At 30.9% G+C, this 21129-nt stretch overlaps 1 protein-coding gene across 2 annotated transcripts in view; it reads right to left on the reverse strand.

The window, feature by feature from the left end:
* Positions 1-21129, reverse strand: part of LOC126887829 (major royal jelly protein 3-like) — a 175141-nt gene that overhangs the window by 125505 nt on the left and 28507 nt on the right. For both annotated transcript variants that reach the window (XM_050655697.1, XM_050655696.1), the window contains exon 2: positions 16108-16290. In XM_050655697.1, coding sequence (XP_050511654.1) covers positions 16108-16290 — 183 coding nt within the window. The remainder of the gene's footprint in view (positions 1-16107; positions 16291-21129) is intronic.

The raw sequence follows: 21129 nt of genomic DNA on the forward strand, positions 1-21129 counted from the left end.
GACATAAACATTCCGTTCATCAGAGAAGAAATCCATCGAGCCACGGAGTAACAAAATGAACGTACCATTCACCACGAAACTGAGGTTAGTAAGGGAATTATTCAATTGGTCCTGCCACAAGCAGACTAGATAGAACCTGGTCTCAAGACCTAGTTCAAAACTAAACCAAAATAGAATAAGGTGAGACATCATTGGATGTCTACCCTTCACGCTCAAAATCAGTATTACATTTATAAATACTTAATACTCTGTAATAATGTAGATTGTAAATAAACATAGTTATAAAAAATATTTTAAGTTACAAAATACGTTAGGTTTTTATTATTATATGCAACAGGTAATAAGCAATTCGCAGAGAGTATTAATATTTTTTTGGACGATAACATTTTTAATTTTTGAAGAAAAATGTTACAAACAGATGCTTCAACAATGTTTTCTCAAGTAAAAGTATTATTGAAATATCTTCATCCCATGATAAACCGTTGAACCACCAAAACTAGAAATTAAAATTAATATAGAAAACTGTCACAAAAAAACTATATCAAAGTAGGCTAGATCAAAAAATTTAACAGCAAAGAATCACATGCGATGAAGATATCTCACTAGTCGGTAAAAAAATTAAACCAACCTTAAACTAGAAAATATCGGTCACATTATGAGACATGATAAATATCATATACTCCAACTGATAATACAGGGTAAAATAGAAAGCAAATGCGGACCCGAAAGAAAAAGACACTCATGGCTACAAAACTTACGCCAACGGTTTGGACTAACATCGATCGAGTTATTCAGAAACGCAGCAAACAAAATTAAAATTGCTATGATGATAGCCAACGTCAGGCCGAAGAAAACAGGGAAATGGTGAAGGTTCCCGAAAGAAATGAAAAACGATTTTTACTGATAACAAGAGGTATGAAAGTTCATAAGAGGGACAAAGAATAGAAATTAAGGAGTTAATAGAAGTTAATCACATCAATAAAGAAGTATGGACAAATTTTAGACAAATAAACCGAACAACGGAAACTGAACATGCTCTTGAAATGCCAGAAATGACAGCAAATAAATTAACGCAAATGATAGAAACATGAGATAAGAGAAGCCATCACAAAGTTGAAAAACTGAAAGGTTTATAATGGCATAATGGAATCGCAAACGATCTAATAAAATATTGCGGAATACAGCTTCTACAACAGTTAACTATAATGTTAAATAATGGGTTAAGGTCATCAAGAATACCTGAGACGTGGAGACCGAGTAATAGAATTAACAAGTACTAAAAATTAAATATCTGAGAATAAACTTATCGAGCGACAATAACATTGAAGTGAAAGTAAGAGAAAAAGTGACACACAATATGATAAAATAAACACTTAAAACTGGACACAAAAACGTGAATCGTAATTCGAAACAAATCTGTAATTCAACCTGTCATGACATACCTACAGCAGAAACAACACCAGACGCAAGCATAAATATTTAGAGACAAATGAGATGAGAATACTAAAAATAATAACCTGAAGAATACTATTATACAGAACAAGAAGCAACGATATGAGCAACTTATGCAGAATAAACAATATTAATGAATTGGAACAAGAAAGAAAAAGAAAATATAACTGCCATATTAGGAGAATAGTAGAGAACATTATAGTTAGAGTAGCCCCGGTCAGTCTACAATTGAATGAGGCATACGTCCTACAAGACAGAGATGGAATGATAATATTCCACCTGAATAGGAGGCACCGTCGAAAAAAGGGCAATTTGCCTATATCAAAGAAGAGACAAGTCATTAACAAGCAGTTAGACTCGGATTTCACTAAACATCACCAGAAGTCTATATTTGAACTCTTCGTGAACTTTGTAACGTGCCCCAAAAAGAGGGTGTAATTTATGTAACATGAAATGGGGATTGAAATTTGTCAAGATGTTGTTATGTCATATAAGGGGATGTTACACAACAAAATTCAAGGCCACGGTTGCTCCAGTCTCAGAGATCTAATGGGGTGTGGATTCTTAAGGGGTGTTGATTCTTAAGTGGTTTTAATAAGCTAAAAAAAATTAAAGAGATATAAAAATCGAAATAAGGATGTAAAATTTAAAAATAAAATATTGGGCACCACTGGTTACCTTAAGGAACCAAATTTTATATAAAAAACAAATATTAAAAGAAAAATAGATCAAAATAAAACAAAAACATAGTCACACAGAAAATATACATAATATACAAAATATTATAATGTAACTTACCTTACTTACTCTATACTCAATATTCTATACTCAATATTCTATACTCAGCCAATTCTTTATTGTTCTTACGATTCAAGAGAGAAGGAAAGAAATAATAAATTTGTAGTTAGCAAATTAAACATTATTTATTAAAAAACAAAAAAAAATAATTTGTGATCTCTTGGTGTTACAAATGATAGAGATCGAGATTATAAAAAAATAAAATAGAAAGTTTACAAAATATACCTTGTTTATGAGTCCTGTTCTTCCTGTGGTTGGTTGTAAGTCCAAGACGCTATTTCACTACGCGAAAGTCACTTCACAATGTTAATAGCTACAGCAACAGTACATAAGGTTATCCATGGTTTATAGAAAAATTCAGCTTTGTATGCATTCTGCATTCTCAAAAATAAATTAGTTCTACTCGAAAAAAATTATTAAAAGTGATTTGCTTTATAGTTCATTGAACGGAATCAAAATTACTAAAATCAAAGCAAACTTCGTTTTAACTAGGGTGTTGGAACACAAAAAGAAAACTTATTCTGCATAATTCCTGAATCTGACTGCATAAAAAAAGAATAGCAAAAATGGTATTTATAGATTATCGACAATTCGCTTGACAGCAACGAAAATTGCCGGAGTTCCATTGTAATCACACCACACTGCATCGCCGCGCTGAGTTCTCAGCCGGCATAAGAACTGGTAACTACATTTTAACGTCACTGCAACTCCAAACTAGACTTTCAACTCAACCTTTCAGGTACCGCTGCAAGCAACGGACCCTCCCAGGCTAACTCAACTTGAAAACTAAATTTGACTTAATGAAAGACCTAACTGAACTCTTCTTGATGACGGACCCAACAGAACTGATCAACTCGATCTCCCCAAACTAACATCTCTCAAAATCAACGCCCTCTCAAAATCATCACAGGATCCATCCCATCAACCAATTACAGATTCAAATTCCTCAATTAATCAATCTTGGCCAATCAGAAAACCAAAATCATACCACGCCAAACATCTAATTTGACGCCATGCAAAATTTCTCCACCAATAAGGGATACTTACTTTCCGTAAGCAAGTCTTTGGTTTCTCACGACAAACTCAAGGTCTTGACAAGTCAGCAATTCCGCACGTGTGCTCAATGGGTAACACTTGTTGTTTACTCAAAGCTGTTATCGCTATAAAATAAACACTTTTCAGTCTCAAATCCGGCAGAAATACATTATTAGAGAATTTATGATCTCCGAAAACCATCAGAACGTGTTTGAAGCATTGCCGCCTCCTCTTGTAGGATATAAACAATTTGGGGCACTTTAGACATCTACGTAAAATTTCAGAGAATCGTACGAACAACGAAACAAACATCCAACATCGTGAAAAGTGATTTCATACGAAAGATTTGTGAAAACTTACGATTCTTCGATAAACAAATATGAATTTAACGGATCTATTAGACAAAACGTTTATACCGGGGTGGTAATATAGCTATTGTCTTAACACAAAAAATTAAGGGGTGGTCATTTACCTTCGCACCGTTATTACTTTGCGTGCGTTTATATATGATTTCACTAATTTTGAGTCATTTTTGCCAAATCTCCAGACTTTTTAACTGGAAATGAGATCAAAACCGAAACTAAATATGAAACCGGAAGTATATAGGTCTCGTCTTACTATGGTGCGTCACATAATATCATTTGTACTATTTCGGCGACTTTAAAACAGTACTTCCGGCTGCAACTCTGGGACAGGAAGTCCGAGGTCAAATTTCTCACCTTTAATAAAGTTTATCCACTAATAATTTTCCAACATAATCAGCAGTCATATTGATATCAAAAAGACCGGCTTTCGAATCAAGGTTGTCAGATATATTGTCTAAAATTCCCAAGTTTATAAATTCTGAAAATGTTTTCTCTCCTTTAGTATTCAATTGTTAGTCAATGACACTGTAAGAAAGATAATATGAAAATATTCTTAAAAAATATATAAATTAATTAACTAGGAACTTAAAATTTTAATGGGCCTTCACTAATCAATTGAAGCAACTTTGTATATATTATACTTAGATAAATTTTGGAGTATCGGCAACATTGTAGCCTGGACAAAATTAAGAAGCTCGTTTTTATTTGAGGTTGTCATGTTGATGATTTTAACATGATATTAAGAATTTGCTTTAATGTTAAAACAAGTTTAAACATTGACAGTATCAAATTTTAAGTAATAAAAAACCAAATTGTGATGGTCATATCCATTACCATAACCACTACTTAACAAGCCATGATGTTGAAACTTGTCAACATCTATTGGTAGACCGATTAATTCTGACAGTTCTCATTTGTTTTTAAATAATTTTCACTGTATTTACAGAGAAACTGAAACATTTTACAATATTTCGTGCTCCAAATTATAAAGAACATTAAAAGGTATGTTATTAAGATGATTTTAGTTCAATATAATATATTTTTATATAAACTTGCGTGCATATAGAACATTTTACAATATTTCGTGCTCCAAATTATAAAGAACATTAAAAGGTATGTTATTAAGATGATTTTAGTTCAATATAATATATTTTTATATAAACTTGCGTGCATATAGAAATCCGTCCACTTAAAAATTTTGTCATTTTTAATGTCTCATATTTCCTAAACCTGTTGACAGATTTAAGTGATTTTTATAATATGTTATAGCTTATTTCTTTAACAATACCTCCGTAATAATATTGTTGGTAAACAGTTAAATTTTTATGGTGTACCGGGCATTTAAAAAATACTGAAATTAAAACCCAACTATAGACTCCGGTTTTCTTAACATTCTGTTTTTTTTTTGATTAATTTGCTTATGTTTAACAACTAGATTTGTTCTTTATCAATTCAGGGTGTTTCTAAATAAGTTCGACAAACTTTAAGCGGAAAGGAACAAAATGAAAAATTTTGACGCCTGTATTTTAAAGGTAATCATTTTTTTCGAATTCTGAGAAAACTAATAAGTATTTTTGAAAAATTGAAACGCAGAATAAAAGATTACTTTATTACCGAGGGCCAAAAGTCCCTTAGAATGAATAAAAAGTTTTTTTTAAAGACATATTTGAAACTAAAAATCACACTAAATTTTCTTAGGTTTTCACCCCTGTAACTTATTAAAATAAACATAGAAGTTTTCAGGAACTTTGGGTCCTTGGTCCTAACGTAATCTTTCACTATGCGTTTAAATTTTTGAAAAATACTTATTAGTTTTCTTAGGATTCGAAAAAAGTGAATCCCGTTTATATTCTTGTTTTTGTTTTTTTTTTTGTATAATAAACGTTACTTACAAGGAATTACTTTTAATATTATTTTGTACAAACTTCCAATTAATAATATTTTCTTGTTCGACTCAAAAAATACTATAAATTTTACCAGACTTTGTACTTTAAAATCGTAGTTTCGAAAGCGGTAGTCCGAAAGTCAGACTACGGACGTCATCAATTGCGACGTTGCCTTTTTCTCTTCATGGCTTGTAAAGTAAAGGTGGCTATGCCATTACTTATATTATTTCGTTTCAATTCAACACTATATATTCAACAATTATATATTCTAGAAACGGTTTGTTTAATTCGTAAACACCTTCATGTCTTTCCATCAAGGCCCAATCATCTTTACTCCACCAGAAATTCAATCTTTGATATTTATTTACCGATTTCATCCACTGAGTTAGTAAAGAAATCTATATTATATTCCGCAAAGAAACTGTACAATCATCTTCCGTTACAACTTAAATCTGCAACATCTTTCCCTAAGTTTCGAAAAATGACAAAAGCCTATCTATCCAAAAGACCATATTATTCAATAGAAGAATTTCTTAATGAATAACTAAGAAAATTGGGTTCCATGCGCAGTAGCATAAACTTGTCAGTTCCTTATGTTGTACCTATTTTATTTTATTTGTTGTATGTTCAATTTGCAATTTATATATGTTTTGCAATAAATTGTTTTTGTCTTGGCTTTTATATTTTATACTGTACATTATTGACGATTTATCTAATTTTAGTAAATTGTAGTTGTTATTTGTTATTTATATTATGTTTTTCTTTTGACTGTTTGTAAGCTTTGTCCATAAAATTGTAAAAATTTTCAGTGGCAATAAAGCATATTTCTATTCTATTCTATTCTAACAACAAAAGAACACTATTAGTTAGTTCTTCCCTACTCTGTCTAACGTTAAATTGGCATCGTATTATATAATGGCAACACCGCGGAACACCTGTGTCTCTACAAACAATGTGTTCATTGCAACAGTGGCGGAGTTGTAACTGGAAGGTTAGGTTATATTTTGCTAGTAAATAATTAATCGAATTAAAAAAACAACAATTTGCACGTTCAATGTAAATGCGTTGTTTTAAAAAAGAATATACTGAAATGACTGATAAATCAATTGTTTCGAGATTTCAGGAATTAACAAAAATCGGGTATAAGACGATCTATACAATTGTTAAATTAGGAAATGTTACATATCATTCCTTAAAACAAAAGCGAAAAATAAAAAATTGGGTAGGGTTGACACTGCTGCAAAGGACGTTTATCAATGAACTGTTTATAACGTATTAGTTTATTACAACGAAAATATGTAGATAGTCCATATTGTGAGGACGTTCCAATCTGAAAAAATTTATAATTTGATTTATTTGCTGATTCCTTTCTTAAACAAATCTGAAAGGCACCGAGCTAATTTTTTGTGCAGAATTTGTTTAAACAATTTTTTAAACAACCTCAAAACATCACCTTTTTTGCTCCAAAATACATATATTTTTTTTAGATTTTTGGTCGTTCTAAACAAGACACCTTGTCATTTTTCTCAAAAATTGATAGTTTTGATTTGTGAGTTAAAGGCGATTTAATATCTGAAAAATGTGAATATACCTACGCATTTTAGAGGCTTAAAAACTCATATTTAAATTATTATTTTTGAGGTTCAAGAGCTTAAGTTGAACTTTAAATATTCATTTTCAAGATTCTGAAGAGTAATCGGGTCTAATTTCAATTTAGACCGTTGTCTTTAATTGTTAATTATGCGCGTCCAGCCGATTTTATGCCGTATACTATCTCAAAAATATCTTATTTGGCTCTGAAAAACATTTTTTTAGATTGTGTGGGCCATTCTAAACACAAAATATTTCTTGTCATTTTTCTGAGAAGGTAATAAGAGTTTTTAAATAATATACGGCATAAAAATCGGATGGACGCGCATAATTAACAATTAAAAAGCAAAGGTCTATATTAAAGTTAGACCAGATTTCTCTTCAGAATCTCGAAAATGAATGTTTAAAATTCAATTTAAGCACGCGAAAACCTCAAAAATTATAACTTAAATATGAGTTTTCAAGCCTCGAAAATGCGTACTTTTGCATTTTTCAGATTTTAAATCGCTTACAACTCAAAAACTATTCACTTCTCAGAAAATGACAAGAATTCTTTATTGTTTAAAATGACATACAAAATCTAAAAAAATATTTTTTAGAGCAAAGCAAAATAAGAGATTTTAGAAATAGTATGCGGCATACAAAACGGATGGACGCGCAGAATTATCAATTAAAAACAACGGTCTAAATTTATTAAAGTTAGATCCGATTACTGTTCAGTATCTTCAAAATGAATGTTTAAAGTTCAATTATTTAAGCTTTTGACAAGCTCAAAAATAATAATTTAAATATGAGTTTTAAGCCTCCAAAATGCGTATTTTCGCATTTTTCAGATATTAAATCGCCTATAACTCGAAAACTATCAACTTTTGTGAAAAATGACAAGGTATCTTTCTTATTTAGAGCCACCCAAAAACCTAAGAAAATATTTTTTGGAGCACAAAAGGTAATATTTTGAAATTGTTTAAAAAATTGTTTAAACAATTTCTGCCCAAAAATTGAGAGATTTTCCTGAATATAATTATGCAAAAATTAACAAAACGTATATGATTTTTCTCGAAATATGCGTTCGATGAACTGATCCTTTTTCTTAATTTCCACGCCAATGGTCGGCATTGGCATCAAAGAATGTAAAAAGCCGACACTTTGCAAACTAACTTTGGAAATTCTATATCATCTTTGGATTGTGAGCTCACATTCGACATCTCATATATCATTATGTCTGTTCTAATGACGGAGGAGTTGTGTTCAAGGACAGACAGTCAGACGGAGAGACAGACATGAACCGGAAGTATATAGTCGTTCTCGTCTTTATAAGGCGCGTCGAATAATAAATTGCGTGTACTATTTCGGCGACTTTAAAACAGTACTTCCGATTGCAACTTTGGAACCGGAAGTCCGCGGTCAAATTTGGGTTATAAGCTCTTATTCGACACCCCATTTGTCATTCTATCTGTATTAATAACGTAGGTGTTATGTGTACGGACAGACACACGAACGGACAGAAATGCATGAAACCGGAAGAATATATTTGTTTTCGTCTTGCTAAGGCGTGTCGAATAATATATCGCTTGTGCTATTTCGGCAACTTTAAAACAGTACCTACTTCTGGTTGCAACTGTAAAACCGGAAGTCCCCGGTCAAATTTCTCACTTCTAATGCCATCTTTGGGTTATATTCTCGAATTCGACACCTCATTGGTCATTCTATCTATTTTAATAAAGGAGTTATATTCGCGGACGGACGGACAGGTATGAAACCGGAAGTATATATTTGATCTCGTCTTGTTATTGATCTCGTCTTGCTATGGCGCGTCGAATAATATATCGCGTGTACTATTTCGGCTACTTTAAAACAGTACTTCTAATTGCAACTCTGGAACAAGAAGTCCAAGGTCAAATTTCTCACCTCTAATAGTATCTTTGGCTAAAAAAAAAAAATATGAAAAAATAATACAAATAATAGGATTAGATATAAGAAATAAAAGAGAATTAAAAGAAATAATAAATAGAAAAAGACAAAATGAATGGGAAAATTCAACAAAATCTAGACGTTTATACAATTTTATACCAATATTAGAAAACATTCCAAATTATTTTAATCCAAAACAAGGATTAGTACACTTTTTAACAGGACATGGACCATACCCAACATATTTGGAAAGATTTAACTTAAAAGATGATGCATATTGTGAATGTGGAGAACTAGTTACACCAGAACATATAGTGTTACATTGTGAAAATACTATAGAAAATGAAGAACATAGAGAAATGAGAAGAAGATTAGAAAGAATTGAAATAAAAGATATATTACAAAATGAAGAATATTTTGGAATATTAAACAATCTAACAGAAATAATATCTAAAAACAACAAGAAATCTATAATAATAGAAGAAGACAACAAATAATCCAACCCTGATGAAGTTGAGTAAGATAAAGTTAAACTAAATAAAATAAAATATAAATTCAAAAATCGATATTTACAATTATAATAATAATAATTCAGTATAAAATAAATAAATAAAAATAATAATTCAATAAATAATTCATTAAATTAAAAAAAAAAATAAAAAAAAAGACTACCAACTCTCTTCTGAAAATAGAGGGACTGTCTTTATAACTTAGAAGGGAGTTGATAGTACCAAAAATATTTTAACAAATGTATAATTGTTTATTTAAATTTGTTAAATGTATTTGTTAAATGTAATTAATAGATTATGGCAAATTAATTAATAAATTGTAAAAATAGATTAACTTAGTTAGTAAAAAATGTAAAAATATAAAAAAATATCTGTAATCCCATCAGGAAAAAACGACCTGGATTAGTCACTAGAGGCCAGGTCATATGTATAAACAATAAATAAATAAAAAAAATAAATAAATAAATAAATAAAAATAAAAACTATCTTTGGGTTATAAGCTCTCATTCGACACCCCATTTGTCATTCTATTTGTTTTAATAACGTAGGCGTTATGTTTAAGGACAGACATACGGACGGACAGAAATGCACTAAACCGGAAGTATATATTTGTTTTCGTCATGCTAAGGCGTGTCTAATAATATATCGCTTGTACGATTTCGGCAACGTTAAAACATTATTTCCGGTTGCAACTCTAAAACCGGAAGTGTGAGGGCAAATTTCCCACCTTATTACCATCCTTAGGTTATAAACTTTCATTAGACACCTCATTTGTCCTTGTATCTGGTCTATTGACGAAGGAGTTGTGTTTACAGGAGGAGAAGTTTTCAAATTTTTTTTAAATGGGTACAAACAATATTTTTTATTTTTATTTATATAATACAATTTATATTCTGCTAATTTATATTATTAATATCGAGCATGAACTAATTTAAAGCATTAAAAATGTGGAAGGCATACCGGTGAAGAAAATATGGGAAGCCAGGATACAAAAGAAAAGAAGTAGAGGAAGACCTAGAGAAGATTGGGATACAGTAGTCGCTAAAATCATCCAAAGGAAGGGGAAAACAATAGCAGAAGCAAGCCGATTAGCATACAATAAGAAACAATGGTCAACATTTGTACACACGTGAAAGGATGTGCCAGTCCCGACACTGAAAAGTAAAAGGGACTCAAAAGACTATATATATATATATATATATATATATATATATATATATAAAATGTGGATTCATAGACGGATGCTAAAGATACCTTGAACAGCAATACAAACTAATGAGAAATTACTAAGGAGGTTTAACAAATATAGAGAACTGCTAAAGACTGGTAAACACCGGAAAATGTCTTATCTGGGACATATAGTGAGGGGAAATAGATATAGACCAGGGCGCATCTGTAAAAATATTAGTACATTTGGACGTTGAAAGGTGACTCAAATTTTTTTGCAGAAATTGCTTAAAAATAACTCAAATAATAACATTTGAGTTATCCTTCCTCTCAAAAAGGTCCGGAACATTGTTTAAATAATCAAAATGTCAAAAAATTAACGAAAAATTCGATTTTTTTCTTCGTTGTTTGATTATAAATTTAAAAGTATTCATTTCCGAGAAAAGTTGTACTGACATAAAAGTTGAGTAATTAAATTTTCTACAATATAGAATTAGTTAAAAATTTTAAAAATTTTCACCCTTGTTGCAAAATAGCAATAATTGCCAAAAAAACATACAAAAACAAGTATTCGCATTTTACGTTTATCAACCATTTATGCTACACTTACGACCTTCATATTTCACCCAGAAAAAAACTTTATGATATATTAAAACAATACTCTAAATTTCGTTAAGATCGGTTTAATAGATTTTGCAAAATAAATTTTGCAATCCAGCTTTCGCAAAATAAAATCATTTTTTCAAAATGTTACAGGGCTGAAAATAAAGCAGGTAGCAAGTTGAACTTTTTTTTGGTTATAGAAGTTTACTGTACCTTTCAGTTACAATTTGCAAAACTAAAATCAATTAACTACCACGGCGTCAGGATTTTTTTTAAATAAACATTAAATTATTGGTGCTACGCGCAGGACAGCCGATAGTTTGCTCTGATTGGGCATTCCAATTACTTTTGATAATGATTGATACATTTTAATTTTTATTACATTTGGATATAAATAAATAAATTTGTTTATTGCAAAATAAAAACACATACTCTATCCTTTGAAATAACACTTTTTTTAGCAAAAACTTTCTTTGTTCATATATTTTAACTTATAGAATAAAAGTTTATTATTTTTAAACGTATTCAATTGTTTAAACAATATTTCACAAACAATAATAAAATTAGTTTGATTTTTGTGGAATTAAAATATTAAAATACAATAAAATATAGAGTAAGAAAATAATATATTAGATAAAGATTGGAACAAATTTTGATGGAAATCAAGTTGTGTGAATCGAACACCGCTGTCCTGCGCGTAGCACCAAAAATTAATGTTTATTTAAAAAATTTCCTGACGCCGTGGTAATTAATCGATTTTAATTTTGCAAATTGCAAATGAAAGGTACAGTACACTTCTATAAGCGAAAAAAAAATTCAACTTGCTCTCTGATTTATTTTCAGTTCATCAACATTTTAAAAAAATGATTTTTTTTGCGAAAGCTGGATTGCAAAATTTATTTTGCAAAATCTATTGAACCGATCTTAATGAAATTTACAGTGTTATTTTACTGTATCATAAAGTTTTTCTGGGTAAAATATGAAGACCCTAAGTGTAGCATAAATGGTTGAAAAACGTAAAATGCGAATACTTGTTTTTGTATGGTTTATTTCGCAATTATTGCTATTTTGCAACAAGGGTGAATATTTTTTAAATTTTTAACTAATTCTATATTGTAGGAAATTTAATTACGCAACTTTCATATCAATACTTTTCTCAGAAATGAATAGTTTTAAAGTTATAATCAAAAAACCAATAAAAAAATCGAATTTTTCCTTCATATTTTGACATTTTGATTATTTAAACAATGTTCCGGCCAATTTTGAGTGGGAGGATAACTCAAATATTATTATTTGAGTTATTTTCAAGCAATTTCTGCAAAAAAATTTGAGTCACCTCTCAACGTCCATCTCAAAACAGATGCGCCCTGGACTAATATAGAATCACTCCGATATCAAATGCAGGACAATAATAATTATTCAGTATAACAGAATACCGAGAAGCCTTCGCAATAGTGATCACCAACGTCGGATAATAATGCTGATATTGCACCTGAAGAAGATTATAACAATAATTACTAAGGCGCCATGTTTGTTCTATCACATTTTCCAATACAGGTTTTTCAAACGAGTTAAAAAAGTTAGGTACTTAGTCCGGGGTAATAAGGATTTTCTCGGGACACTCAAAGATCCAGGTAGCTGATTACTTTTTTAGTTATTGTAGATCTATATGAAGAAAACCTACCTGTTTCCTGCCTAGAGTTCGCGTTCTTTTTTTTATTTATTAATATTTAATTTAATTTAGTGCAAAAATCGCGATTTTTTCAATTTTTTGCACTCCATTCAAAAACTAAATAGTTGACATAAAATTACAAAATTCAGTTTTTTAGAACATTGAAAACCCTTCAAAATGCCGATTTTTGAAAGTTAAAAAGATAATTTGTTGCTACACAAACTGCACAATAAATGAAAATCGTTATTTGTTAATAACTTTTACCAGAACTACCTTAGAACTTTAGTGCTTCACCCAAAGTTGGACATTGGGGTACTTAACAAACCCTCAAAATTTGAGACCGATCCATTAATCAGTTTAAGAGTTATTCTATTTGTTTTTCCCAGAGACCTTTATTTTGCAATAAGAAAAGACAGAAAATAATGAAGATAGGGCAATTTTGAGTATGCCAAATGAAAGTAGAAGAGTGATAGTAAAAATCCTAATGCTAAATTTTTAAAATTTTGTAGTTTATAAACATTTAGAATAACTTTAAAAATGTTGTCCGTAGAAACAATCTTTTCATATATTCGAAAAGCTAGTATTTTGTCTAGTATCTATAGAAGCAATCTTTCTATATATTCGAAAATATAGTATTTTAACACGAATTTTCAAATAAAAAAAATTAGCCTGGGCTCATTTGGGACAAAGTTAGCCATATGTTTTTTTTTTATTCACAGCTAATTTGTTTATAATAATTAAGGAATCTCATTAATATCATTTTAAAGAATGGGATTTGTATTTTTTCTTAAAAAATTTGCACAAACATTATACCTTCACAGCACCCTCTATGATTTTTCAAAAATGTAGTGCAAACGATTACTAGGGGGAATCTACAAATCCTTCTTCTTCTTCTTCAAATGCAAATCCACTAATGGATGTTGGCGATCACATTTTCCATTAACTCTCTGTTTCTTGCAATGTGGATCAGTGATTGTATGTCGGTAATCTCTGTCCATTGCCTTATGTTTCGGAGCCAGGACATTTTCTTGCGTCCTATTCCTCTCTTGCCTTCAATTTTACCCTGGATTATAAGTTGAAGGAACTGGTATTTTTCGTTTCGCATGATGTGACCCAAATACGCCGTTTTTCTTTTCTTGATGTTTTCGAAAAGCTGACGTTCTTGGTTGATTCTTTTAAGGACATCCACATTTGTGACTTTCGCCGTCCATGGTATCTTTAGGATACGGCGATAAAGCCACATTTCGAAGGCTTCTAATCTGTTTATATCCCTCGTTTTGAGTGTCCAGCCCTCTATGCCATATAGCAGCACCGACCACACGTAGCATTTAGTAAACCTTAGTCTCAGTGTAAGGTCGAACTCTGAGCAGCCCAGTACCTTCCTGAATTTTACGAAAGCTTGTCGAGCTTGCTCAATGCGACATTTTACTTGCCTGTCCGATGCCCAGTCTTCAAATAGCCACGTTCCTAGGTATTTGAATTTGCTCACTCTCTCAATGGACTTAGTATTCAGTGTTTTGGTGGAGTTTTCAAATGCATCCAAGTTTCTGGAGATGATCATGAATCCAGCGAGTTAAAATACCGAAAAAGCAATTTCAAACGAATATAATTTGCTGTATCTCCGGATAAACTCAATGGATTTTGATCTTTCTTTTTTTAATTGGTATGTAATTTTTAGGTACATTACAAATATGCAATTTGTTTATAAATTTATTAATTAATTAACAGTCTAACTTGTTAAAACAATTGTTGAAAAAATATTTTTTTTTACAAAAATCTATTTTTTTAATCATAGTATCATTAATGATCACAGAAAAAGTTAAAGTACACTTTAATAAATAAATGATTTTTATCAGATAATTATTTATTGAAGATAATTTATTTATTAAAGTATACCTTAACTTTTTCTATGATTAATAGGGATAGTACTTATGATTAAAATCATGGATTTTTAGGAAAAAAAATTTTTTTTTAAAAATTGTTTAAAAAGATTAGACTGTTTATTAATTAATAAATGTCTAGACAAATTGCATATTTCTAATGTACAGAAAAATTACATACAAATTAAAAAAATAACGATCAAAATATATTCAGTAGATCCCGAGATACAGAAAATAATAATAGTTTTAAGTTGCTTTTTATAGTTTTTGAACTCGTGCATTTGTCGGCTCCCAGCACCCCCTTCACTTACCACGACTAGTCACCAATTAAACTACATTTTTAAAAATTCGTGTAAAATACCAGCTTTTCTAATATGTAAAATGACTTTTTCTACAGACAATATTTTTAAAGTTATTCTAAATGTCTTTAAACTACAAAATTTCATAAATTTGGCATTAGGATTTTTGACTATATTAGATAATCTTTTTATCGTTTTTTAGTACATTTTGATAGTATTAGCTTTCTACTTTCATTTGGCATACTCAGAATTGCCCTATCTTCATTATTTTCTGTCTTAAGTTATTGCACAATAAAGGTCTTTGGGAAAAACAATTAGAATAACTCTTAAACTAATTAATGGATCGGTCTCAAATTTTAAGGGTTTATTAAGTACCCCAATACCCAACTTTGGGTGAAACACTTAAGTTATAATGTAGTTTTAGTAAAAGTTATTAACAAATAACGAATTTCACTAATTTTGCAGTTTGCGTAGCAACAAATGAACTTTTATACTTTCAAAAATCGGCATTTTGAAGGTTTTTTAATGTTCTAAAAAATTTAATTTTGTAATTTTATGTCAACTATTTAGCTTTTGAATGGGGTGCAAAAAATCGAAAAATCTCGATTTTTGCACTAAATTGTTAATAATTAAAAAACGGACGCGAACTCTAGGCAGGAAACAGGTAGATTTTTATCCTATAGGTATACAATAAATAAAAAAGTAGTCAGCTACCTGGATCTTTGAGTGTCCCGAACATGGTCTATTTCTAGCTTATTACCCTGGTCTAACACTGTGTAATATCATTGTAAATTGGTAACTGGTGAAGCGCGCTCCAACACGCGCTTCACGCGTCGTTGGAATTGGGTTTAGTTTTATTAGTATTATTAATGAATACGCTTTAATACGTAAATTAATAAATTCATTCATAAATTCCTATGGTATTTTCATTTTTACTTACGTGCATAATAAACATCTACGTCAATGGGAACCAGTTTAGCAGGGTCAAAATTCCCATTTTGAATTGCCTGTTCCCGCTCAAGTGCTGATGGATAGTCGAATTCCAATTGTTTCCATTTATAAACCGTAGTAAATTCTTGTTTAGAAAAGACTGTGTCACATAAAATAACAAGCGGAAGTAAGCCTAAAATAAGTAAAGAAGAAAAGTAGAAAGTGTACTATACAAAAGTGATTCGTATTTATTATCTTTCGGTTCTCCTGTTTTCCAAAGCACGAGCTTTAAACAGTGAGGACGTTTGAGTTGGAATAAATTAATTTATCGCCAATCATCACTAAAGTCATTCATTATTGTACTCATTTGCCCTCATTTGCGACAGTAAAGTAACACTTTATTGTACTGAAAGAAGAAATTTATTTTACCTGCCGCGATTAATCGAGATTGAATGTAAGTGGTCGATGGCAGTAATCGATTATTTATTTGAGTTAACTTACAATTTATTTACTTAAATTATTAAAAATATTGTACAAAATTTACGATATTGTTGATTAAATTGATGTCGAAAAGTGAAATTCTGTAGTATTTTGTAATTATATTTATATAAAATAAATCAACAATTTACCGATTTAGAATTATTCAATATTGATAACTATCGATTAAAAATCGAAAGCGGCCATCATGCAGAAGTCACCTGTCATTACTGTCATGAAATTTTTATTACGTCTAAAATTTTAAAAAATTCTTAAAATTGTAAATTGTAAGTAAGTATTAAAACTAATATCAAATTGCTGGCGATAAAATTTTGTATGCACTACGTCAGTAAATACTCTTTATCGAACTCGTCTGTTATTCGCCTCGCTCGCTAGGCTCGCTCTGCTCATAATATCAGACTCGTTCAATAAAGAGTAACTTTACTGACTTGGTACATAAATAACTATTTCTCGTGAATAGATAGATTTCGACTCTGGATAGATAAATCCCGAAACAGGTCGGTTTTTATTTTTAAGTTATAATTCTTTGGCATACCTATATATCGTATATTAGTGGCGTCATCCATCTGGGCGTGATGACGTAATCGATGATTTTTTTTAAATGAGTCCATATAGAAGTCGTGTGATAGATCATTTGAAAAGTTATTTAATTCTCTATTCACTAATATAATCACTAACATAATTATTTATACAGGGTGCCCAAAACAAAAATTTTTGAATTAATAATAAATGATAGATTTGCTTGTTTTCGATTCAGAAAGTTGCACACCAGCTAGACAGGCTGTTTCTACCATTTCAGGCGTCATCAGTAGCTTTTGTAAGCGTGCACACCTCTGAATCGAAAAATAGCTCCACTATCATTTTAAAGGGAATCTGAAAAATAATTCAAACTTCCCATTAGACGCGACACAGCGACATCTCATAACAAATTGAAGAGTCTCAGATGCAGAATCCACCAATTTAATAAAAACTAAAATGGTACATAGTAATTTAAACCTGAGACTCTTCGCGTTGAAAGTTCTTACTGGTACATCCTTAATCTGCGACTTTTTCAATTTATAAGGCAGCAGACGACGAACAAGCAAAACTATCATTTATTATTTTATTTCCTGTACTCGGTTTGAGTACTGAAAGTTCCTCTGCTATCCTTTTCCTAGACGGATGAAGGCGGAATGTGATCGTTTCCCTTTCGTTTTCTATATTCGTCGTCTGTTGTCTTATTAATTGAAAAAGTCGCAGATTAAGGATGTACCAGTAAGAACTTTCAACGCGAAAAATCTCAGGTTTAAATTACTATGTACCATTTTAGTTTTTATTAAATTGGTGGATTCTGCATCTGAGACTCTTCAATTTGTTATGAGATGTCGCTGTATCGCGTCTAATGGGAAGTTTGAATTATTTTTCAGATTCCCTTTAAAATGATAGTGGAGCTGTTTTTCGATTCAGAGGTGTGCACGCTAATAAAAGCTACTGAAGACGCCTGAAATGGTAGAAACAGCCTGTCTAGCTGGTGTGCAACCCTCTGAATCTAAAACAAGCAAAACTATCATTTATTATTTTATTTCCTTTACTCGGTTTGAGTACTGAAAGTTCCTCTGCTTTCCTTTTCTAGACGGATGAAGGCGGAATGTGATCGTTTCCCTTTCGTTTTCTATATTCGTCGTCTGCTGTCTTATTAATTGAAAAAGTCGCAGATTAAGGATGTACCAGTAAGAACTTTCAACGCGAAAAATCTGAGGTTTAAATTACTATGTACCATTTTAGTTTTTATTAAATTGGTGGATTCTGCATCTGAGACTCTTCAATTTGTTATGAGATGTCGCTGTATCGCGTCTAATGGGAAGTTTGAATTATTTTTCAGATTCCCTTTAAAATGATAGTGGAGCTGTTTTTCGATTCAGAGGTGTGCACGCTAATAAAAGCTACTGAAGACGCCTGAAATGGTAGAAACAGCCTGTCTAGCTGGTGTGCAACCCTCTGAATCGAAAACAAGCAAAACTATCATTTTGTTATTTTATTTCCTTTACTCGGTTTGAGTACTAAAAGTTCCTCTGCTGTCCTTTTCCTAGACGGATGAAGGCGGAATGTGATCGTTTCCCTTTCGTTTTCTATATTCGTCGTCTGCTGTCTTATTAATTGAAAAAGTCGCAGATTAAGGATGTACCAGTAAGAACTTTCAACGCGAGAAGTCTCAGGTTTAAATTACTATGTATTCTTCGCGTCAAGATATAAGAAATTTAGCCTGGCGCTGGTGGGTTGTCCCTACCGACTTAGTATCATAATAACAAACAACAAACCCTCCAGGAGCGGATTCGCTAAAATTAAGGGGAAAGGAACAAAATGCAAGATTTTGACGCCTGTTAAAATTTTCAATGTGTTTTAAATGTAATCATTTTTTTCGAATCCTGAGAAAACTAATATGTAAGTATTTTTGAAAAATTTAAACGCAGAATGAAAAATGACTTTATTACCGAGGGCCGAAAGTCCCTTGGAATGAATTAAAAGTTTCTTTTGAATGAGATATTTGAAATTAAAAATCACACTAAACTTTCTCTTAGTTTTTCACCCCTGTAACTTATTAAAATAAACATTATAGAAGTTTTCAGGGACTTTCGGCCCTCGGTAATAACGTAACGGCTTAAAGCCGAAAGTTTGTACCCATCCTCTTAAAAAAAGTTCAAGTCTTCAAGTAGATATAATATTTTAATTGGGTTGGAATAATAAATATAAATTTAAATATCATATCATTATATTTATTACGTATTTATATCTATGTAGTTATAGGTATAATATTATGTACAATGAAATAAGAGAAATGAACAAATTAAAGAAATTAAGGAAAATAATGATAATAACAGTAAAAGATTAAAAGAGTGGTAGCAAAAATCAGAATTAAAAAGATAACGTTATAAAAAATAACATAGAAAATAACATAGAAAAATAAAATTTGAAGTTTAGACGGAAAAACATAAATACAAATTACAATTATATGTCACTATCGCTGTCATCTTCACTAGAATCGTCATCATCTAATGTTATAATTATTGGTTTAATATGTGAGGTTAATGTTCTCTAATGGTCTTCCGCTTTTATAACATGTGAAACACAATTTTGCCACAGTGTTGGGGAAATATTTTTTATTTCTTCTACAACATGTGACACCGATTGGCTACTAAATTTGGGACAGCAGTTGTTTCGCCGTAAACTTTCCTTAAGTTGGCTCCAGATTAATTCAATGGGGTTGAAGACAAAGTAGTAAGGAGGTAATTGCAATACATTATGACCATCACGTTTGGCTAATTCGTCTATAACAAACTGTTTCTCAAACACTTTTGTGTGAAGAACTTCCAACATTTCTTTTTTTGTATATGTTTCTTCAAAGTACAAATCATTGTCATACAAAAAATCAGATATTTGTTTTTTTGTCAAACCTACACCGGGGATTTTTCTAATTTGTTTGCTATGATACGTCGCGTTATCCATTACAATGACACTTTTTGAAGGCAAATTTGGCAACACCTTCTTTTCAAACCATTCCTTAAACAGGCTACTCGTCATATTTTCATGGTAATCCAGCTTTGAATCTTTAATGTTTTTTGCCGATAGTAAAAAACTTTCCCCTCCAAGCCAGCCATTTTTGGATCCAATGTTCAGAATAATTATTGTGCGCATTGGACATAAAAATTGTTTGTGATCGGTTGTAACTACACTTTTGTGTGAAGAACTTCCAACATTTCTTTTTTTGTATATGTTTCTTCAAAGTACAAATCATTGTCATACAAAAAATCAGATATTTGTTTTTTTGTCAAACCTACACCGGGGATTTTTCTAATTTGTTTGCTATGATACGTCGCGTTATCCATTACAATGACACTTTTTGGAGGCAAATTTGGCAACACCTTCTTTTCAAACCATTCCTTAAACAAGCTACTCGTCATATTTTTATGGTAATCCAGCTTTGAATCTTTAATGTTTTTTGCCGATAGTAAAAAACTTTCCCCTCCAAGCCAGCCATTTTTGGATCCAATGTTCAGAATAATTATTGTGCGCATTGGACATAAAAATTGTTTGTGATCGTTTGTAACTAAATCCAAGCAAGTTAATTTCAGATGAGTAAACTAATTCGTCTACAGCAAACAAAATTTTTAATACGAAGCATTGTCTAGAAATTTTAATTTTAATAATTTATTTGCATTGGCAGTATAATAGTCCAGGATTACTAGGGCTATCTTCTCCCGGTAAGGGTGGTTAACCCTTATCCGAGGGGTGGAATGATTAATAGTCGTTTCACTGTTGAAGTTGTTTTATTATACTCGCATGAGTACAAGCTGGTAGCAACCTACGTAACGTCGTCTCGCGGAGTGTAGATGACACTATCTTTTAATTTGAATAATCTTATATCTAATAAAATAGAATGACGAATGTGGAATGTGTAATGAGGATTCCCTTATTATGTTTTGGTTGTATAAATATATTTAAAAGTGCAAAGTCAGCGTCGACCCCGAAAAGTGTTTATAGTGGCTGTATGTATAAT

This window comes from Diabrotica virgifera, chromosome 7 (assembly GCF_917563875.1).
Source record: "Diabrotica virgifera virgifera chromosome 7, PGI_DIABVI_V3a".
Taxonomy (NCBI): domain Eukaryota; kingdom Metazoa; phylum Arthropoda; class Insecta; order Coleoptera; family Chrysomelidae; genus Diabrotica; species Diabrotica virgifera.